The sequence below is a fragment of the Amblyomma mixtum genome, chromosome 3 (genome assembly GCF_055824585.1).
Source record: "Amblyomma mixtum isolate Tamu chromosome 3, ASM5582458v1, whole genome shotgun sequence".
Classification (NCBI taxonomy): Eukaryota; Metazoa; Arthropoda; class Arachnida; order Ixodida; family Ixodidae; genus Amblyomma; species Amblyomma mixtum.
This window is the reverse complement of record NC_143014.1, coordinates 402,742,396-402,765,716: the sequence shown is the minus strand read 5'-3', so window position 1 is coordinate 402,765,716 and position 23,321 is coordinate 402,742,396. Positions and strand designations below refer to the sequence as shown.

Genomic DNA, 23,321 nt, shown 5'->3' with positions numbered 1-23,321 from the left:
TCAGCACATGCTCACGGAAAAAAGGAACCGTAGTTCCTTAGCAGCGCCGGCTTACTTCATTAAAGCACCGCCGGAAACCATCAAGTCTAGCGCTCTTCCGTAGATGTTATTATTCACTGTCACCCAACATGACTACATCGGACAACGTTCCCTTGTTTTCGCTCGCATTGTCATACAGGTGCCGGATCCTTGTCTGGCGACGGAAACATCTGCGGGGAAACATGGACCAGTTTGAAAGAGATCTCAAGATTGATACACTAAATGTTTAACCTCGTTATTACAGACGTATGCCACGATGTTTCATCGCCGCCGCTACTGAAACCATAGTTTTCTTCTCTGTTATGTTTCAGCATCATCGCAACGATCTTGATAGTACTTTCCGTTTTCGCTACGTTTATTTTCTCGCCTTAGAATCAATATGCACTCTTTTTATGTGCACGGATTATATACTCTTGAATACTGATTTTCTTGCATTCGCCCACTTCTCATGTAATGTCCCACCAGGGGAATTATAAGATATGAAGGTGAAAAGATTCCTGAACCCGATACCAAACGCTATTAACAAGAAATACTGCACTGTTAGAACAAGACCTTCTAAAATACCCCCCCCCCCCCTCTTCCAAATATTGCTAGTAGCAGACTGCGGCATATTTCCTAACGAACACTTATACTCCGACTTTACACACTATGATAAAGTATTTTCTTATTGAAAATGCTTAATCTTAGACGAAAAATCCATCAAGTTGATCTTATTCAAGTTGAAGTGTGTAGCGTAGGGTTTTATTTGCGTCTTTTTCCCCTTCGTCTTTTCCCCATTAATTTTTTATCTCAACTCCCTTCTTGCCCTGCCATGGCATATGCTATTGCGTAAATAGTAACCGCAAAAATTTATTAACCGCTGTTGAGCCAGCCATGTATCAAGACATCGAAAAACGCCACCGCCGGCGAAGGAGGCTTATGAGACTCTTTAAAGTGAACGACTCTGCCAACCATTTCTACTCCCACAGTTTTCACCTGCTTCAGCTGAATATGGCAGCTGAATTTTGTTTTCTACAATTGATTTCTTTTTTGCCATGGATCCAAGATCGAAGTGATCCTCTACAAGGGCACCTGCACCAAAAGCGATGGAGCACAGCGATCGGCGCGCGTATACGCTTTAGCAGGAAACCCACGCTACGGCTTCACGGATGCACCGGCACTATACCATGGGAACACACGCAGCGTCACAGTTCAGTGCGCGCTTGTCTCGCCGGGACTCGCGCACCAATACCTCGTACTCTGCCTTTGCTCATTCGCAATGTCTGCGCGACTCGCTCATCGCAGATGCATGCAGGCAAGCAGCAGTAAGGAAGAAACAGGGGACCGGGTTCCAATATCAGGTCGAACACAATAGCAACCGGAAAGCAAGAGCAACCTGCATTGTGCGTGCCATGAAGAACAGCGAAACCAATACATCTGAGCTGTGCATATGCGCAGCTGAAATTCCAGTTTATGCGCTGCATGTTCTCATGGTCGCCTATACTACCTTTGCACCCCAGCATAATGATTAAGAAGCAACACCATCTGAAGCATTTAGCACAAATGCTTGTTTATTTTTTTGCTTTCTTACTGTACACCTAAAATGCCTCTTATAAAAGTATTCAGGAGAAATCATACGGGACTTTATTGCGCACATAATGTAACAATAATGAATGATAAAAGGTTTTAGAATTGTTATCTGATCGCACTTCCGACATTGACGGCTGTCGCGTGGAGCGTGGGCGTTGGCAAGCTAGCAATTCCATTCGAGTGCTCTCTTAACAAAGAGGGAACGCAAATGCGCAGGAGTACGTGAGTGGCTTTCGGAACGGCCTTCGCGTGCCTGATGCGATGGCAGGCGCGAGAAATGTTTTTGTATGTGCAGTGGACGCTTGATGAAATTCGTGAAGAAAAATTTGACGCCGCATCTCGAAGTAAGGTCGATTTGCTGGGCCGTCGCGGTGGCTCAGTGGTTATGGTGCCCGGTTGCTGACCGGAAAGAAGCGGGTTCGATCGCGGGCAGGGTGGTTGAATTTCGATGGAAGCTAAATGCTTGTGACCTGTGCACTGCGCGTTGTCAGTATGCTGTAAAGAACGCCATGTGGTCGACATTAACCGGAGCCCTCCACTAGCGTCCCTCATGGACTGTGTCGCTTTGGGACGTTAAACATTATAAACCTAAACCCTAGATTTTCTGGCATTGACACTAGGATGGCAAGAGTATCTCTGAGGAAATTAATCTAACTTGACGATTTTGCACCGATTTAAGTGTTTTAGTCAGATAATATATGCAAGGTCCCAAACTGCTCGCGCATATTGACGAACTGATGTATTAAAAGTCAGTGACTTAAGGGGAAGTTGACTGCACATTACGTCGCAGCACAGGACACGATTAGCTTGGCTAGTAGGGCATTAGCGTGCACAGAAGAGGGTGGGGGGGGGGGGGCAAAGGAGGCAGTACTCCCCCCCCCCCCCCCCCCCGGATGGCATGGAGGGGAGCGCAAATTTTGTCCAGTATTGTTCTCTCCTACCCAGAAGACTTGAAGAGGCACTACCATGACTGCTTCCCCCCCCCCCCCCCTTCTGATATAGAGACCTGTGCACGTCTACGATGCTCTAATATGAGAAAATCAGGATAGATCATGCATCATATGTTCATACCATAGCAGTTGCACGCTGACGTGTGTCAGGCCTTGTGAATGTGCCTCAGCCTTCCCACAAGCACCTCTACCGCGGCTACTGTGGCAGAGAGCAGACGCCTCTTGTTACCAGTGCTCCACGTTGCGGTATGGAGATCCGTGAAACCTGACATCCGCCTGCAGCGAGCAACGAACCTGAAATGCCCGACCTACTCCCTCCGCACTACCAGCGCACTGTATCTCCTTCGCAACCACCGTGAAAATTTTCTCCTTCAGTCATATTAGCACAACAATTTCTGCCATTAAGAACAAAGCCAGCACACCCAGGCGAGCAATAACATACACTTGAGCGCATCTCTAGATGCTGCCGTCAGCACTACCACCTATTTTCTGCAACAGGTGTCTAGACTCTATCCGCCTATAATCAGCGCTCAGACGCACATCTGCTGCTGCCGCTACATGACTGCACTGCTATGCCTGCAGTTTTGCCTATAATCAGGGGCAGCCGCCTAGAGCATGGGTAATCTTCACTGATTCTGGAGCTGCTATGCCATCTGTTAAGATCACCACGTACGTAGGAGCAACTTGCCATCGACACTAACGCCTTTTACACTGCAATGTTAGCTACAGCGCAGCATGGTGCTGAAGTGGTTGTTACTCTCTGTGATATGTGGGGCAATGACCACTCTTACTGGGCAGCAAGAGCGTGCACTTTGGCTCACCTGAGGCATCCTCGTTCCCTCGCGTCGAACTGATGAGGCAAGACATGCGGCCGCTGTAGCCTGGCGCTCACAACGTGCCATGGAGTTTGATCAGGACGTCGGTATACAGCCCCCGCTCCACACAACAGGGATGTGTGACCGCGCATGCCTGTGTAAGATTCGCCTACACCATCATTACGTTAAGTCTACATTAGGACTCTACACCAAGGGCACATCAAAACTCTACCCTCATTTTCTATCCTCAGCCCCATTTGCACGATCCAGCACCTGAAATGTGTTCTCCCTTATTAAATGGTCTCTATACTTTCTAAACACTTCTTATAGAGTTTATTGCCTTCCTGACTTTTCCTTTTGTGTATTCATAGTTTATGGACATAAGTCTAGTAAAGGTGTATGGCCATAAATCTAGAAAGTCTAGACTGCATCGACAAAACTCTATGAAAATTTTTGTAAGGACGGCACTGGATGCCCGAGAAAACCTTCTGGCCGTTTTAGGTTGTCACGTCCAAGTTTGAAAATTGAATTAAGGCTACATCAGGACTCTATCCTCTGCCTGGCTAATGTGTAACGCGGGCTGAGCATTGCATGTGACGTAGGCCCTGATAATAACTCTTAGGGGCACGGCACTTACATGCGCCTGTGAAAATTGTGTTTGTGTGAGGTGGGGGTATATGAGTGTCATGTGACTGTGTTTTGCTTCATGTTTATCATGCTCACCTGGTGCTAGCGGAGCAGCCTCTCCGCTTAAAATCAAAGAGGGCTCACCCCCCCCCCCTCCCAAACACACACACTTCCTCTTGCTTAATTTGCGAGTTATAAGAAGCAACGGGTCGACTGCACTGTTGTTAACTCTTTAGCCAAGTTAAACGACTCCAGTGGGCACTTTGGGCTAACAAAGAGGGCGCAATTAAGCGTTAGGTATCTTTCCATTCTTGCGTCTCTATCACGTCATAATGAGTAGTTCCACAGCTGGCTTTGAGGTTTGTGTTAGCGCAGTGGTAACCCGCACCGCCATCACCGCCGCCGCCCAAGATACATGGGCAACGGCGTCCGTCGTGCTCTAGGTGAGCCGAACGGTGCTCCTGGTAGTGCACATACAAGGGAAAAGGATGGGAAAATTACAGCTGATGAGAAGGGGAAAAGCTAACTGTCGTACTCTCCTCACGTTTAGAGGACGAAGCTGTAGTCCGGTTTTCTCCCGCCGAATCTTATCGCTGAAAATTGCAATTATTTAGGTCTAATCCTCAGAGAAACTCACAATAGCGCGTGCCTATGGTGCACGCCGCGTCGCGAGCAAACGAGCGAATAGAAACAAAGAGGAGGACAGGAGAAGAGGAGGAGGAAGTGAGGTCACGGTGACGCAGCGCCTTGGGCTCACGTTACGCGGCCGGGAGCTGGAAGCCAACCTCGCGGGAGCGGCACAAGCCCGCGGCGGGGGTTAGAGTGAGTCAATGGCGGAAGCCTCAAGACCACAGTGCTCCCTAGCGCTCACTCCGCTAGCCGCAGTGCGAGGACAGACGGAGAAGAAGGCAGGAAGGGTAGCAGGGAACTATACAGGAAGATAGAAAGCAAGTGCTCCGTATCATTCCGCCGTTACCACCTCGTCCTAATTATATACCGTCAAATTAATCGAAATACGATTAGCGACTTACAAATTTCGTCATCAGCGATGAGACCGGACTTAACGGTTTCACCGATTACGTACAGTCGCGGACAAAAGTCTCTGGACCGCGTGCTCTGTAAACGACACCGGTAGCTCTGTAATTAGCCGCCGCCTGGGCCACACTTGGGGAAGTGAAAGTCAAAATCCTGTTCTTTCTCCTCCACAAGTGTGGTCTATAGCCGGTGGATAATAATAGAGCGATCGGATTCGTTTACTAATCACGGGGTCCAGAGACCTTTATCCCTGACTGTACCTTCCTAAGTGCATTCTTTTCATTCTCTTTTATGAAGTGAAACTTCATAAATTTTTCGAAAATTTGCTGCATGAAAACCACAGGAAAGAAGCCTCGGGGAGGAAGTCTCGAATGCATTCCACGTTTAAAATTTGGCAGCCATGCGCTTTTGGTGCTTGTTATTCCTGCTGACTCTGTTTTTCTCCGACTGTGCGGCCCGTTGGCGCACGCTGCGCTTCCCACTTGGCTTCGCGTGCTGCAGTGCTACAGATTCCAGGTGCAGGCGTTTTGCATTGACTTTCCGTGCTCGCTCAGCGTACTGATATTCTTCCGTTTGTACAGCCTGGCGCAAACGCTGAGAAATACCCTCGGCATCGCGCTATGCTTCGCCGCAGACACTGCGCCTCGGCGCGTCTACGTTTTCAACGCCGTTCATGGTCTTCACTCAGTACACAGTTTGGTTGCATTCTACGCCTCTTTTCCTTCACTCCATGCTACGCAGCCCATTCGCGGTTCTTGTGCTCACCACAGCGCGCGTACAAACATGCACACTCAACGCACCCCAGCTCGGCGCCACGGAGTTCAGGGCTTCATTCTATCGCCTTTTTCTCACTTTTCCTCTCTGACCAATTTGTTCCTCCGTTGACATCTTCCCTGCACCTGCTCACATGATCGTCGTGCAATCCTCAAATCCCGCTCCTTCCCTTTGCCCATGGCTGCTGTACTTCGCCATCTCCACTACTCGCGCCCCTCCGCGCGGGCACTGTTCGCGTGGTGGCCTCGTGATCGGGACAGGCGCCTTCCCCTCCATTTTCCATTCCTCCGCAGCAGCTTCGCTTCACCAGCTTCACCGTTACCACTCCTCGCCCTCCTTCTGCAGAAGGAAGCGGCAAACGCCCTCGAAAGCCGTCGACGATTGTCAGGACGTCGCGGTTAATCCGTGGTTGATCCCCTAGCACCTGCCAGCGCCCTGCTATGTCACGCTACTAGGTGAAAGGGGATTACCACGACGTCATGAGCGCCGGTTGACGCCATTGGTTGGAGGGACTACCTTGAGGGGTATCTGCCGCTTCGTACTTGTATCCGACTGTAGAGGAAAGCTATGCGGTTACGGGTTGCGATCAGAGTGAGCTATAGTCATAGGCTGGGTAGGCGGCTTATGCCAGATAACGCCGGTAAAAGAAATGACCACCTTGTGATTAAAAAGCGCTATGCCCGAGATGGTTTCAAATGATGCATTTTTTAACAGCGTACAAGCTCTCCGGTGTACCAACTGGCTTCTGGTGTGCCCGAAAGTTTAAACTCAAACCGAGTCCGTCTGTTAATCTTAAGCACTGAACGCATGGCTCATCACTGAACAAAACTCTGCTATCTGGATGAAAGCATCGAGCATCGAACGTTCTTAATGGCTGGCTCGCAGTCATTCTGCCGCAATGCACAACTTCTGTAAGCGAATTTCGTCTAAATTTCACATTTATTGTACGAGAAACGCACCACAAGCTTGGCGGATCACGCAGCCTAGCACCGGAGGTCCAAGCCCAGCCCAGACTCTGTGAAGCCCGCGCGTAGTTCTGGAGCATGGGAGCGGAGCTGCGCTGTCTGGACAGGGCAGACACTTTAAAAAAGCTTTTGTCTGCATTCTTCTCCGTCTCTCCTTTGTCCTTTCGCGATGAACTGTCACCCCGCGCGCGTTGACGCCTGCGCTGCGCGACGGTGTGTGACAGGCGCGGGTGTAGTGGCGCTGGCGTGGAATTTGAAAAGGTCTCGTATTATTGTCGCCATTTTGTTTCTACTGTGTTGCAAATGGTGGTTGTATATCGTCATTATTCCCGAGCACGCTTGCTGGTTCTTTAACGAGGCTGCTCTCCTATCTGAAACGGCATGGTGCGCACTGCAAAATGCAATCAAAAGCGTCCAGCGTTACCAAGAGAAAGAGAGAGCCAACTTATTTCCATAGAATATACCCCCATGTTGATTACCTAAGAGGATGCCATGAAGTTCAGCATTTGTTACGCTTTTACGAGTGCATCATGTTATTTTTTACTGCGACATCTTTATTAGGAACCTTCTATAAATTGTAGACGTTCTCAGCGTCGGAAAAGCAAGGAAAGAAAGGTGTAGTACACTCGCATATGGCAGACGATACACGATCCTCATGCTACAATCCCCATATAAGATCACTTAAAAGGAAACAATTTCGCGCAAATGAAGACGAAACGAGACAAGACTCGGACAAGCGCAAATTTTCAACTTACGTTTGATTTCGATATATATATAAATGTTTTTTCCCCTTCTCTGGCCTTCGCAACCCTCCCCCTCTTGTCCATAAATGGACTGGAGCACTCGCGTCTTTTACTGACTTTGGGTCTCCTTCCTCTAACGGGAGAGAGAGTGGTTTCACCTCTCACTTTGCGTGCGGTGCCTAGAAAATGAGAAATTGTGTTCATTCGTGTGTATAGCCTGATGAAGGACGGTCCTCCGTTCGAAAGTGTTGGTATTAAATGAAGATAATCGGAAAGTTGTGACCCCTTCTTCTACAAGTCTTCCTGGCCCATTGAACGATAAGACCTGCTGCAACTACTTTATATATATATATATATATATATATATATATATCAAAAATTATTTCTTGGCAGCTGATTGATTAATATAAGATAAAGTCACCAAAACTTGGAAAACATAAGATTTAATTCACGAAGTTTCGGCTGGAGGACCAGCCTTTTTAAGAGTGTATTACAGTATTTGAAACAAGTATCTTTTATAGCATCCGCGAGGCACAGAAAAAAGTGTTAAAACAAAAACACAAACAGTGGGGAGGGGAGAGGTTTAGAAAAAATAATTAAAAAAGTAAACAAATAAAAAATAAAAATAAAAAAATGATGGTTACAACTTGAAACGGCGGCAGGTGTTCGGAGGGAGGTAACGACAGAAAAGTCGATGACAAGCGCGAACCTCTACAGTGTACAGCTGCCACAGGGTTGTGACAAAAAAAAACCTTTACTGCACAACATTTTACAAAATGGCACTCAAGACGCATTGTGGCGACACGAGCGAAGCGCCTGGCAGCCGCACGGCGAGAAGGCAACATTCCAGGAGAAAGTTCTAGGCATGGGGCTCGGCAGGAATGTCAAAAAAAAGAGAAAAGAAAAAAAAAACGCTACTACACAAGAATATGAAAAATCCCACTCAGAGAAGGGTTGTGGCAGCACAACACTATACAAGATAGGTCATTAGGAAAAAACACAAGTTTGTAATGACTAATGAATCCTTACACAACCACTCAATACACAAAAAAGGAGAATCCTTATACAACCACTCAATACACAACAAAGAAAAAGACCCAAGGTTAAAAACAAACACACACACACACAACACCAGAAACGAACTGCAGTCAGTGGCAAGTACAATGTACTGTGTTGAGACAAATGTAATTCTTCACTGTGCGTGAGCGCGCACAGAAGAGAAATGCGTGACAATGCATTACAAAGCATGACAATACAATACAAAAATACTTAAAAAACAAAAACAAAAAACACTAAATACGTGGGAATGCATGTGACATGAAAAAAAGAAGAAAGAAATGCTTGCTATGCTTTCTGACGCCCGTTCTGTCAGTCTCTGCCATCAACATGTCTTGGATAATTATTTGGTACTCTAGGGGTGTAAGCATGATAGCCGGCCTACTGTTTCGTTGATGCCGCTTGAGAATGTGTTAAATTTGTGAATCAGGTATGATTCACAGCTCTCGCGCTCATAATGCGTTTTTAACCCCGATTGAAGTACAATAGCTTTAAAGTTATCGAATGGATGCCCAAGGTTGTTTATGTGTTTTGAAAGTGGGAGATTTGGCGGCGTCCGCACATGTGATCTGTGATTGTTGATGCGAATCCTGAACGGTGTAACTGTTTGTCCCACGTACTGAGCTTTACAGGTGCCACATTCCAGGAGGTAGACAACATTAGCGCTGTCGCATGAAAAGTTGCCTTTTATCTGGAATGAGAAGGATGACGCTGTGCTTTTGGCGCTAGTAGTTATTTCCATCATCGGACAGAGTTTACACCTAGGTTTATTGCATGGCGCAGATCCTCTGAAGCTACGGTTCCCGATTGTAGATGATGTTATGATATCACGGATGTTCCTTGCACGCCTATACACAACGCGTGGCATAGCAGCTGGGATGACTTCTGTCATCCTTTCACTCTGTTGAAGGATGTTGTGGTGTTTCTTAAGAACTGCATTAACATTGGGGATTGACGCCGAATGTGTAAGGGCAAGATTGACTTGAGAGTTCGGGCGTGGCTGCTTCTTTCCATTTATGAGTTCGCGCCGGTCATGCCTTTAAGCTTTGTTGATTGAATCGTCGATAACTGACAATGGGTGTTTCTGTCGTGCTAGGTCTGCCCGGAGTTGCTCGCAGTTTGATTCAAAGTCGTCATCTTTAGAGCAAAACCTCCATCGCGTACAGTCAGCAACCACTCGCGACCAATCATCGACTGCCACCTGCCAGGGTGGTCACTTTGCTCCCGATCTGGTAGGCAGGTTGTGACGACGACACCAGGTCACGTGACCCAGGTGACCCACCTATAGGTTGCTGCTCTGAGGATTTTTGGCTCAAGTCCCGCGACGCCGAAGACGCCGGATTTCCTGCACAGCGGGAGCCTTAACGCTATCGCGTTAAAGCATACCACTTATGACAGCGTGGTGCAGAATGTGCGACGCGTACCGATGCAGTCGTAATCGGGAGAAGAAAGGCGGCGGGGCACGCTCGAAACATGCGAAACCGAGGCGAAAGTGGGCAATTTTGCCCATCGGGCCACGTCCCTTTGACGTCACGTTGTTTACCATGGGAAGGAGTCTGTTAAACTTTCAGCGAATGAGGTATTTTTCTGTTCCGGGTACCACCGATCCGACTGCTTGAAGTCAGCTTGTGTAGTGTGTGTGATGCAGCAGTTGGAGATCAAGCTATGAGGGGCTGCAGGCTGTGTTCCCGGGTTTTATGCCAACACAAGGAGAGGACAGAGGCTCGCCTTGCTCGGGACAGCGCGCGCGCAAAAATGAGAGAATAACAGGTCAAGCGAGCATCCTGGAAGTCAACAGACAACTCCAGAGTATGCTAGGTAAGGCATGCATAAAGCCCTCCATAGCGTCTTCAGTCAAACAGGTAAGCGACCGTAGAGGGGCTTTATGAATGCGAAACGCTTGCATTCCAGAACGATTTCTTCTGGTGGCGGAGGTATAATGCAAACTTTAACTTTGTATTCTTATAATGGCTGAAATTAGCAGCCATCAAAGGCGATTTCTCCCACTTGATTTCGTGGCGAACGAGCAGCTGCCAATGGCAGTCTTTGGCGAATATGCAATGGCAGATAAAAATAAGTAATCCTGATTATTGGAAAAGTAATCGAAAAGTACAGTATCCGGGTCAACAGATTGTGCTGGAATTTGCTATGCCCGCTGTGAGAATGCAACGACTGTTCACAAGACACCGAGCTTCTCGAAAGATGAGCTGCGAAAGATTACCTACTTTAGCGTAACTAGCCCCGATTCACTGTTCAAACAACCTCAGGTACCACCTGTATTCTCAACACACCAAATGTGTAGAATTCCACGCGGCAGCGGCAGTTATCTGTTTGAAACGGCCCACCGCAGGATTGCACCTAAAGCAGGGAACACATGTGCAACAACTTCGCCGACGCGCCGCACCGATCGTCGCGTGCGATCTACTACTGGTGGCTACGGTGGGGGGGTACGCTCGCATTCTGCCACCCTTTTGAACGGGGGCACTGCTTGGAGCGGGGTGGGGGGTGTAGGGATGGGGGAGGGGGGGATTCGCAAGTAGCACGCGCGCAATGGTCGACACTTGTCAGGGCTCCTTCAGCGTGTGGTGCAGCTCGCACCGGGGAGGGGTCCTATGCACCGGGACTGGTGCACGGGGGCAGGGGCCCTGGAGGGGGATACAGCTGGATGGCTGGGGAGGGGGTTACGGTTTAGAGCCTGGTGGCCAGGCCTGTCACCTGGAGGAATTTCAGGAGTATCCTGAAGGCAGCGATGGGGCTGCGGACGGGGTGGAGCAGGTCTTGGACTGAGTTGGCAGAGAGGCCCAGGGCGCGGTATCCTTGGACCATGGTGGTGCGTGCTGCGTCCAGGTTCGGGCAGGAGCAGAGGAGGTGGTCTAGGGACTCATCTGCCCCGCAGGAGGAGCAGGCTGGGGAGGAGGCTCTACCATGGCGATGGAGACGGGCCTGTGTCCAGGAGGAGCCCGTTCGGAGCCGCAGGATTAGAGAGCGCTCCTTACGCGGCAGGTCGTCAGGAACCCTTAGGAAGCGCTCCCCCGCTGCCAGTCGGGGGTCTGGGTGGAGACCCTGGATGGCCCTCCTGAGAGCAGGGCGGGCAAAGTCGAGTTGGGTGACTGCCGGGTTGATGGGAGAGCCGCTGGTGTGAGCAGCACCGGCCACCTGGTCGGCCGCCTCGTTACCCGCAATGCCGACGTGGGAGGGAACCCACTGCAGGGAAACAGGTCGGCCAGAGTCCTCGATGGTCATCAGTCGGGCCTTGAGGCGGGCAACGGTGTCCTGCCTTGTCTGTCCCTGCCGTAGGAGTTGGAGGGCAGTCCTTGAGTCCGTCAGGATGACGGTTGGTTGCTGCCCAGGGATCAGACTGAGGATGTCTGCGGCCAGGTGGAGTCCGGCCAGTTCGGCTGCTGTAGAGCTGGCTGGGAATCCTAGCCGGCAGGCCAGGGCTATGCCTAGGGCTGGCACGACGCAGGCTGCCGCCGCTTGTCCTGTGGTCGGGAGGACTGAGCCATCTGTGAAAAACTGGAGATGATCTTCCAGCGTCTCGTGTAGCAGAGCGGAAATGCTCTGCTGGAGGGCGGCGGCCGGCGTTCGCCTCTTGCTGCAGTCCTTGAGGTCCACAGAGATGGAGAGCGGAGGCCTGGTGGGTGGCGGGGGGGTTGCATCTTGGGCTGCAGGGGGGGCAAGGAGCCGGGTGAAGGTGCTCCATAGGAGCCCCATGCGGGAAGACGGGGCATGGCTGAAACGGGTCAGGAGGGCCCCACCGTCTGGCGAGTGGTGCAGCCGGTCCATGTGACGAAGCCCAGTCTGGAGGAGGAGAAGAGACAGTGGCCAGGTCCCGGCCTCTGAGTGGGTGGCCGCAATGGGGGAACACCGAGGAAGGCCCATGCACTGCCTCAGTGTGGAGCGGTGGAGTTGCTCCAGGGACTTCAAGCGGGCTGGTGGTAGTGTCACCAGTGGGAGGGCGTAGGTCACCAGTGAAGTGGCAGCCGCATGGTAGAGACGGAGGGCCCAGGAAGGAGAGCAGCCGTGACCCCTGGCAAGGAGCTGTTGGACTGCCCTTCCAACCTGCCGCAGACGAGGCAGGAGGGCCCTTGTGGCTGGGAGCCATGAGAGGCGACGGTCGATTTGGAGACCTAGGTAGCGGACCTGATCCTTCCACGTGAGTGGGGTCCCATCAAGCCTCAGGGTGTTAATGCGTGCCCGGAGACCCTTTGGGTGGTAGAGGAGAGCCTCAGTCTTGGTAGGGGACACGGTGAGGCCGATGGACTTCAGGTACGTCCTTGAGGAGTCTAGGGCTCTCTGGAGGGCGGTGCGCATCGACCGGATCCTCCTGGGTGCCCCTCTCACCCAAAGTGCCACGTCGTCCGCGTAGATGGAGCACTGGACCTTGTGGGAGGACCTGGTCTGGAGGGCAGCTGGTAGCCCGGCCATGGCCAGGTTGAAGAGCTGAGGGCTCAGGACTGAGCCCTGGGGGACCCCTGTCAGCACGGGACGGGGAGAGCTCAGCTGGCCACCAACTCGGACCCGGAAGGTGCGTCCCCGTAGGAAGGCCCGGATGAACTCCAGGAGCCGGCCGGTGACCCCCAGACAGCAGAGGGCCTCGTCGATGATGCCATGTGGTAGGGTGTCGAAGGCCGCCTGGACATCCAGCAGAACCAGCATGACGGCATCCCCGTTATGACGTGCCTCCTCCAGGGTGGATACCAGGTCAGCAATGGAGTCGGCTGTGCACCTTCCCCGGCGGAAGCCCGTCAGCTGCTCTGGGAGAAAGCCGGTTACTTGGGTGATCCAAGTGAGGCGGGCCAGGACGACTGCCTCCATGGATTTGCAGGCTGAAGAGGTGAGGGAGACCGGCCGGTAGGAAGATGGCAGGCGGGAGGGCTTCTTGGGCTTGAGGATGGGTACGACCAGAGCCGTCAGCCAGTCCTCAGGGAGAGTCGCGGAGTCCCAGATGGTGTTCAGGGCCGCGAGCAGGCGGTCTCTCTCCGGGGCGTCGAGGTTGCGGAGCATCTGGTGTGTGATGCCGTCGACCCCGGGAGCGGTCCGTCTACGCGGGCGGTCCAGGACTGCCTGTAGCTCGTGGGCCGTGATTCTGGAGTTGCATTGGGCAGCCACCAGGGCCTGGATCTCCACGGGGAGGGGAGGCCGGGGCCGGAAGGAAAGGCTTCCGAATGATGTGGGGCGGGGTGGGCTGGGAGGGCAGAACTGGTCGGCCATCAGTTCTGCCAGGGTGTCGGTACTGATTGCCCTGGAGATCGCGATGGCCAGGATGGGGTGCCTGGGGATGCGCGGGTTCACCAGGGACCGCAGCAGGCGCCAGGCTTTGCCCGAGTGGCTGGATCTCTGGATTTCTGAGCATACCCCTGTCCAGCTCTCCCGGCGGCTACGTCTGGCATGTCTCCTGCAGGCAGCGTCGATGCGGCGGTAGGCAGTCCAGTCTTCCGGCAGGCGGGTCTTTATGGCAATCCGCTCCTGGCGCCTCCGGTTTGCTCTGATGTTCAGGAGGCGGAGGTCAGGTACAGGGGAGCCAGCTGGGACTTTGGTGACGGTCCGGGCCTGTCGGGCACAGGCTGCCACGTGGTCCAGGAAGTTACCGTCTGCGGGAATCTCCTTGCAGAGGGAGCGGAACGCTTGCCAGTGGACCACTGCATATGATTTGGCCTGCTGGGACCATCTGGGGCGGGCCTGAGGAAGAGGGGAAAGTGGTCTGACCCCCAGGTGTCTTCCGCTTTTTGGTAGGCATACCGCAGCCCTGGTGATGTGAACGCCAGGTCCAGGGTGGAGGAGCGCTGGGGTGTGATGAAGGTGGGGGGAGGTGGCCTCAGGAGGTATAAACCCGCCTGCAGCATCGCCTGTAGGAGGACTCTTCCTGCACGGGAGGTGCTAGGGCAGCCCCACTCTTTGTTGTGGGCATTAAAATCCCCGCAAACCAAGGCCCTAGGTCCGAGGCGCGACAGGACCGGCGCCATCATGTAAGGGTCCCAGCGCTCACCAGAATGAATGTAGGTGGATGCCACAGTGGTGTCCATGGAGCCCATCCTCACTGTGACGGCGCAAACCTCCAGGGGGCCCGAGAGCACATCATCCAGTGCTACGACGGCGTGTGGGAGATCAGCCCGTACATAGATGGCGCTCCTCGGGCCCTGCTGCTGGTGACTCGGGTCGAGGCAGGGGGAGCTGCAGCAGGACGATGTGGTGCAGCGGGTCGCGCCAGCATAGCCCAGGAACCCGGGTAGGCGGAGGAGGGAGGGCTCCAGGTGGGTCTCTTGGAGTGCCAGGATATCATAAGGCAGGCGACCGTCCGTGATGAGGCAAGCCAGTTCGGCGTGCCTGGCGCGAAGTGACCTCACGTTCCACTGGAGAACGTGAGGCCTTGATGGGGTCTTAGCCCGACTTGCCATGGTGGTCGTCTGGGGGGGACTGCGCCGCCAGAGCGGCCATGCAGAGTTGCCTTGCCTCGGAGTTGGGTGGGAGCTGGGGGAGGAGGGCCTGAACAGCCAGGCGAAGGGCAGTGGCCACGGTAGGCTCGGCTGGCTTTGGTGCTGGGGTGCTGGACGGGGCCCCTCGGGACCGGACGGCGTCAGCATACGTGCGCTTGGGGGGGCCGGCTGATCGGGGGGGACCACTGGGTGGGGGCTTGGCGGGTGGCTGGGATCCCCGCAGTTCCCTCAGGACGGCTCTTCTGTCGTCAAGGCTGGTCGTCTGTCGGAGTGCTGTTGCTCTTTGGCTTTGCTGCCGTCGAGTGGGGCAAGCCGGGTCGAAGGCACTGTGCCTGCCCCCGCAGTGGAGACAGGTGGGCACCTCAGCCGTGCAAACAGAGCGGTGGTGGGGCCCGCTGCACGTAACACAGCGGGAGGGGCGGCTACAGGTTTCTGCAGCGTGATTGTATCCCCCGCATAGCCGGCACTGCAGAGGGCGGGTTGTCAGAGGCTGAACCCGGAACCTCATGCCTGCTATTAGGACCTCATCGGGGGGTGGGGCCTTGAAGCGTACGGCCACCGCACGGGGGCTCCGCTTGATCTCCTTAATTTCCACGGTGGACTCGATGGAGTCGGCGATGGTGACGGCGTCCACTTCCCTGCTAACGCCGTGGATGATGCCGATGTAGCCGTCGGCTGGCCTTGCTTCAAAAGCCACCACCGGGATTGATAGAAGGGACTTCTGGCCGAGGAGGTGGAGACGGGCCTCCTCTGTCAGGACGTCTGCGGAGATGAGATTACGGCGCCGGTTGATGCGGACCTCGCAGACGCCTGGCATGGAGTAGAGGAGGGCACTCCATTCCTCCTTGACCGCAGCCTGGAGCGTTTTGGGCCGTCGGGGCCGAAATAGGATGGTGGTGAGGCGGGTGTTACGGATGGCCGTGCGTTTGCTCTTGCGGCAGACAGGGATCCATCCTGACAGGTCCTCCGCCTCTGGGGGTGATGTGGAGGGTTGGGGACCTTGCTGTGTGGCTTCTGGGGAGCTGGTGTTGATGCTTGGGGTCAGGTTGTCCTTGAGCTCGTTCTCCTGAGTGGAGGGCTGGGTGGGAGCTGGGTGGGAGTCTGAGGAGGGTTCTGTGGTTCCAGAAGGGGCAGGTGTGTCAGCGGGCATCGGGGGGTTGTCCACTGGAGGGGACTCCAGCGCCGTAGGGGACTCTTGCGCTGAGCAGGCAGCTTGGAGCAGGGCCTTCAGGGCTGGGGCCTTTACGTGAGTGGCTACAGGTGGGGGGACAGCCTGCTTGTTGTCCGGGTTGGGAGCGATGGACGGGGGGCCCTGATGGGAGGGTTCTCTTGGTCCACGGTCCCTTTGAACCCGCTTAGCAGTGCGTGGGTTGGCGGGGGGGGCAGTGGTCTTGAGGAAATGGGTACGGGACCGAGTGATGGCCGGGGATGTCAGGGCCAATGTGGACTTCTTCTGTCCTTTAGAAGAGGTACCCGGAGGAGCAGCCTGTGACTGCTGGGTTGCCCTGGACGCTTGTGGAGGAGGAGGTGGAATGGCAGGTGCAGCTAGAAGATGTTCTCCCCTTCTCCACTCAGCCAGGAGGAGGTCGACTCCGAGACGGAGGTGGCGGAAAATGAACTCTGGGCCGCAGTCCACACTGGTGGCCCGGCGCTGGGCTGCGCCCCTGAGGAGGCCCCGGCCACGGTTTACGAGCTCGGCCTCGCCTTGGAGGGAAGGGGCTGCTGCAGAGTGTTCAGCAGGGAGCGGAGGGGTCTTGGGGGTTGTCTCCTCCATGACTTGAAGGAGGGGTTTGCGCCACGTATGTGGACACAGCCAGCCGGGTGGTACGGGCAACACGTGTCCCTCACACGTAGGGGACTGTCGGTGGCCTGGTGGAGCGCGAGAGCAGGGGTGTCTCGTGGGGGGTACAGACGCTTGGAGCCAATAAGCGACCGCAGGAGACGAGCTGCCCCTCTTTCTCACCCAGGCACAAGTATGGAGACACACGGACGGAGAAACACACACACCTAGTGTCCGCGGGAATCGAGGTGCGACTCCCTACCAAGCACAGGCACCAGCACAGACACACACAGCACAGCACAGTCACTGACCAGTGAGTCCGGACGAGGGCAAGAGCATGAAGGAAAGTCAAAAGCTTTTAGACAGTGGGTAGACACTCTCCAAACACAATGTAAGGGCGCGGTTGCGCGGGGAGTGTCTAGATCTCGACAAGATGTCGACAGTCACTGGGCGAGAACACCCAAGGCGCGACAGCGTGGGTGGATGACCACGTGTCAGAAATGGATCGATCGGGAACCCGGTAGACCCTCAGGAAGTGCACAACGGCGCCAATGATGACAAGGGGCAGAGATGGAGTGAGGAAGCACTTTTTTGACACGGTGGGAATGCGCGTGAGCGCAGGGGACAGCCACGTGCGAGCACACAAAGACAGGGCACTTGCCAACACACTGGAAGCGCGCGGCAGTGTCGGGGAATGCCAAGTGACAGAAAAACAGTGAGATGACACTTCCTGTGAAATGACACGTGTTAGGAAAAAGGCCGAAATCCACACGCCAAACACCTTCGGAATTCGCGGAAGCGCGGGGGACGGGAACGTGCCAGTAAGGAATAAAAGGTGTTATTCAAAGACACTGAGAGTGCGCGACAATGCGGGGGGCGCCCACAAGGTAGTAGGGAATACGCCTGAGGGCAGGAGACAACCACGTGCGGGCACACAAAAACAGGAGACCTGCCAACCCACTGGGATCGCGCGACAGTGCCACGGAATGCCAAGTGACAGTAAACCGTGAAATGAGACCTCCTGTGAAACGACACGTGTCAGGAAAGGTCAAAAAGTCACACGCCAATCACTTTGGGAAATCGCGTAAGCGCGGGGGACGGCAACGTGCCAGTAAAACTAGAAAGGCATTAGTCAAACACACTAAGAGCGCGCGACAATGCGGGGGTGCCCACGAGGTAGTAGGGAATGCACCTGAGCGCGGGGTACGACCACGTGCGAGCACACAAAGATAGGACACTTGCCAACACGCTGGGATCGCGTGACAATGCCGCGGAATGGCAAGTAACAGCAAACCGTGAAATGAAACGTGTTAGGAAAAGGTCAAAGACACACGCCAAACACTTTGGGAAATCGCGTAGGCGCGGGGGACAGCAATGTGCTAGTAAAAACTAAAAAAAAGGCATTAGTCAGACACTCTGAGAGTGCGCGACAGTGCGGGGGGGCGCCCACGTGGTAGTAGGGCATGCGAGTGTGCGCGGGGGAGAGCCACGTGCGAGCACACAATGGCAGGACACTTTCCAAGACACTGAGGAGATGACACGTGTTACGAAAACGTCAAAAAAGTCACACGCCAAACACTTTGGGAGTTCGCGTAAGCGTGGGGGACTGGAACGTGCCAGTAAAACAATTAAAGGCAATTGTCAAACACTGAGAGTGCGGGGGGGCGCCCACATGATAGTATCGAGTGTTCGGAGTTGTATAAGAGCAACTCACTCACCGTACTGTCGATGGGTCGCAAGAGTCCTGTCTACAGCAACGTTGTGGTCAGGTGCGTCATAGGAGGCCCGTGGGGTGTCGCCGAGGCAGCAGGGGTGCTGAGCAGCAGGGCGCGCACAAAACACGTGGCGAAGCACCGGTCGCCAGAGCGAACCAAGCCACAGGGCACACACATATCAGAGCGCGCACTTCACTCACGGTAATCCTGCAGTCGCGACAACGACTTGGAAAAAGGGCCGGCATGCGGCGCAGGCGAGCGCACACGCGCGTGCTCGGTGGTTCGAGCGGCGCACGCGGACGACCACGCCAACGGCTGCGGGGCGACTCACACGAGGTGGTAGGCGAACGGCGAAGGGAGCGCGCGTGGGAAGCGACTGCTCCCTACGAAGGTCCGAACGAGAAGCCGATCTGCCATCCCACTGCAAGCAGGGACACACGGAGCGGTGAGCATCGCTGCGCCGCTCTACCCAAGCTCCGCCCACAACCGCTGTCACACTTCGCCGCCGTGCAGCAGTGCCTCAGCGCTGCTTGTGATCGTGTACAAATATCCCAAGAAAATACAAGATTGCCTTGTTATCAGAAAGTCTCCTCGAGCAGCGACAAAGCATGCCTGCTTATGTTGCGAGCTTTCGGCAACGGCACCGCTCGCGGGCGCTCTGGGCGACGAGCTCTGCTACTTCCTGGCTGCCGTGGTCGTCGCTAGGCCTATAGCCTCTTTCGTATCGAAGCCGCAGCGGCCGGCGCTTCGGAAGTCGCCTGAGGCCCTGAGCTATAATAAAAGGCCTACTCCACACATCGCTCTACTGTCAACAGCATGATCTCACAATAAAGTAATAATATGGTCAATTTCCGCGACGCCTTCGGCAGCGAAGCGAGCGGGCGCCAGGCGAGCCGGACCCCAACGTCAGGCCAGCGGCAGCTGCGAAGCGGTTGTGGAAAGAAGTTTGCTTGTATCGCAGTCGTTACCTTTAGCAGCAGCTCAGTATTGGTCAGCGATCCTCAAAAATGACATATTTTTCACATTTCTCATCCCAGGGTTTATTATTTAAGTCAAGAACACACTTTAGCTCGTTTTTATGACACCGGCAGACGGGATCCAGGCTGGCCGGCCGGCCGGCATGCTCGGAGTACTTCACGTTCGCACAAGAAAGTAAAAACAGCCATGTACCAGAGAGGATGCTTCCTAGATTCGAGCAACGACAATATACCTGTACAAAAGAGGATCTTTCGGCAACGACACCGCCTGCGGCAACGCCGGGCGACGAACTGCGCGCTGGTCCCGGCTGCCCTAGTCGTCGCTAGGCCTACTTGATTTCGCGTCGAAGCCACAGCTGACAGCGCTTCGGAAGTCGCCTGTGCTATAATAAAAGGCCTACTATTCGCATCGCTTCAATGCGAACTCGTCCCACAATAAAAGATATGTTCGATTTCCACGACGCCTTCAGAAACGGATTAGCAGACGGCAGGCGAACCACACCAAGTAGCAGCAGCACCGAAGCGGCTGTGGGATGAAATTTGCTTGTTACGTGCAACTCGGTATTAGCCAACGATCGTCAGAAATGATGCAATTTTGACATGCATCTATCCCTGGGCTTGCTAGAACGTCAACAAACAATACTAGCGCGTTTTTTGTCGCCGGCGGCCGGCATCAGAGCTGGCAGACCGGCATGGCTCGGCCCCGAGCATCCCGCTCTACGTCATCATGACGCTGCCGCTCTCCGTGCTCGCATTGGCTCCCGCTTCCCGTCGTTGCGTTTGCCGCATGCGGCTCGTCGTTGGCATCCAGCAGGTTGGACGCATGCGACGAGCTGCGTTCGGTCGTTGCGACGACGGTCGCAACGACGCGCCGCAGCGAATCGCACGCACTTTTCGCACATGTGTCCGGTGGAGTGGGACTAAACATGCCGTTTTTGAGAGCGGTGTTCTCGTCCTGAAAGCAGAGGCGCGCCCGTCGAGACACTCTAGATCAAACGCTTACGGGACGCGACTGTGCGAAAAATATATGGCTTTGGCTCAACTCGGCTGAGCTAAGCCGGAGCGAAAAGTAACCGAACCAGTGGCCGATGTCGACGCCCGCGGAGATGGCAACATCCGCTGCCCTTTTATGCGAAGCATATTAACGTAGGTTTCGGGCCGTCGGTCGCCTCCCGGCGGTGGCCACCATTGACCTTAAAGTGAGATCACATGATGTGACGTCACGTGATGACGTCACACCGGCTGCAGATGGGGCCTCATATCGCGCCGTCGGACGTCGCCCGGCGGAGGCCTCCACGCTTCGGTTCGCGCCGTTGCGCGCGACGCGGCGGCGGCGCCACCATCGCTGCATCACGTGATATGTGACGTCACGCCAGGGATGAAGCGGCGCGCGCCCGCCGTCGCGTTCCAGACACCATAGTCGCGTTATAGTCGCGTCAGTCTCTGTGCCCGCAACCGCGCCAGCGTCTTTGCGCCGGGCGTGTATGCGATCAAGATGCCTCCAAACGCTAAGGACGTTAAACGTGCAAACCAAGAGTCATGCATTTACGGACCATAAGAGTGTGTTTGTCGGGCTGCAAAGAATAAAGTACGACGATTAACCTAAAACCACGTCTCCGTTACTTAGCCCCATCCACACTGAGGCAGCTGCTTAACATGCTTCGCATCCACTGGGCTTAACCTTGATAAGCCTCCAATTTTTTTGTGTAGTGGCAGTGGCAGCCTTCACGACACTTTTAGTTGGCCGTGCCCTAGCGTCCCTCAGGGGCGGTGTAAACAGTATTGCCATCTAGTGACAAGAAGTCAAAGCACATCAACTCTGGGTTGAATAAATTTTCATCCGTAATTACTGATAACGAGGGTGGGTGCGTTGCGAGCCTTTTTTATTCCAAGATGAAAAACTATGCAAATTGAAGAAAATGGGACAAGTGACTCTAAGCTAGAGAACTGCTGCGCCAGGTGTCGTTCCTGCGAGGAAAAAACACTGCATTTAGTTAGGCCTAAGAGCTTGAAAATCGCCAAATTATCTAAAAAACAGGGGCTAGTTATCGCATATACCTCTAAGTGAAGGCGAGAGTGTGTGAAACAAACGCGAACTGCTACCATTTGAGCGAGCTATCGTGTCGAAGAATCCTCAGGCGACATGCATTTATTCCGAAGCGGGCAAGCAGGGTGCCGCCATCTTGTCAACGCATCCCGCAGCGTGTCCGTAGCGCGCGCACGCTATGGTTTGTAGCATGCGTGCGCCCGCAACTCGCTGCAAGCCAAATTAAAAGTGTCTATTTGTGGCATATGCTTCAGTGAATTTAGTTGCGCGCGCGTCACCGGCGCGCACCCTTTCGTTCCTTTGCGGTAGCCGTTATCGCCGCTCTCTCTCCCTCTCTTCCCCCTTCCCTCACGTTAACCATGCCTATAAAAAGGCACCCAGCTTTGGCAATAAACGAGGTTCGGCTCTCCTTGCTGACCAGCGCGGCTTCTGTACTTGGCGCGCCTCAGGGCTTTGCCTGTGCCGCTGCTCCAAACTAGGGCACCCTATCCAAACGTACCTCCCGTTCTTCATCGGTTTCATCAAATCCACGAGCCCGCTTTCGCAACTTCTCTAGCCAACGCGGTTTCGTGACGCTCTCTGTCGTAGGGATCACTAGAACCTACCCGGCTCCTCGAGGAACTCGTCCCGGTGACCGGCGAGCGTTGACTTTAATTCAGCAAGAGTGAATCACGTGGTTAGACACGCGACACAACTATCGAGAGCGAGTGGTCTGAGTGGCGGTCGGCGCAGCGGCGGAACGAGTGGCGACTAGCCACGTGGTGTGACGTTACAGCCATATCTGCGGCGAGCCTCCAGCTAGAGGTCAAATCCAAGCGTAATTTGACCTTCAGCTTTGCATGCTAGAAGGGGCGCTTTTCGTTCCAAAATTATTGCGGCGCAGTCACGTAATCCGGTCTCCTGAAATATGTAAAGTATAAGGGAACTGGATGCTCTATCCGCTGGTAACAATAACGCGCGGCTGCGTCGCGAAGCAGAGCTACAATGATTTTTTTCCGTGAACACGCGTCCCGTAAACTTTTGATCGCGATAGTATCGTTAAAGCGTATTTGTAAAAGCCTAAAGCAGTTATATATCGACTAATTAAGGGCTGCCTTTGGTGTCACTGCAAAATGTTCATTGTATCTATTACTTTGTTGCGCCTTTCATTTTTCTGTTGGAACGTTGAATTGCCCATTTCAATTTTTTTTCTCCCTCTAAAGCAGTCCAATTTTATTGCAAGGTTTTGCAGTTTACTGGCGTGTTTCGCGCCGTCGCGATGGCTCAGTGGTTATGGTGCTTGGCTGCTGACCCGAAAGACGCGGGTTGAATCCCAGCCGCGGCGGTCGAATTTCGATAGAGGCGAAGTGCTAGAGGCCCGTGTACTGTACGATGTCTGTGTACGTTAAAGATCCCCAGGAGGTCGAAATTTCAGGAGACATTCACTGCGGCGTTCCTCATAGCCTGAGTCACTTTGGGAGGTTATGTCCCCATTAAACCATGTCGAGTTTCGCACGGCGAGAATTGAATAAATTTCTTCTTCGTGGCAAAACTTATGGAAACACCTCCCCGCTTTCTTTCTTTCCGGGAGGTTCCATCGAAGTCGGTGTTACGTTTAGTAGATTTTTTTTTGCCCTGGCCTCCGAGAAAGTATCTTCCAGTCAGAGATACCAATACACTTTAAAGAATCAAACTCTGTGTCCGCCTTTTTATTTTTTTTTTATGGCGCATAAACAACTATGGCTATCATGCGCCAAACACAAGGTTAGATGATGTTATGTTAAGCGTATAGAAGTTACATTATATTAAATTT

The 23,321-nt window shown here is 53.8% G+C and overlaps 1 protein-coding gene across 1 annotated transcript; it reads right to left on the bottom strand.

Annotated features, from left to right (window-relative positions):
* Positions 1-11,011: 11,011 nt before the first annotated feature.
* Positions 11,012-12,287, bottom strand: LOC149357406 (uncharacterized). Its single transcript, XM_089577918.1, has one exon. The coding sequence runs from the start codon at positions 12,285-12,287 to the stop codon at positions 11,262-11,264; it is 1,026 nt and encodes a 341-aa protein (XP_089434044.1). The 3' UTR covers positions 11,012-11,261.
* Positions 12,288-23,321: the final 11,034 nt, after the last annotated feature.

Bases quoted from the DNA above. Each gene is read 5' to 3' on its own strand.
- LOC149357406 (XM_089577918.1), bottom strand. From the start codon at position 12,287: ATGGGGCTCCTATGGAGCACCTTCACCCGGCTCCTTGCCCCCCCTGCA.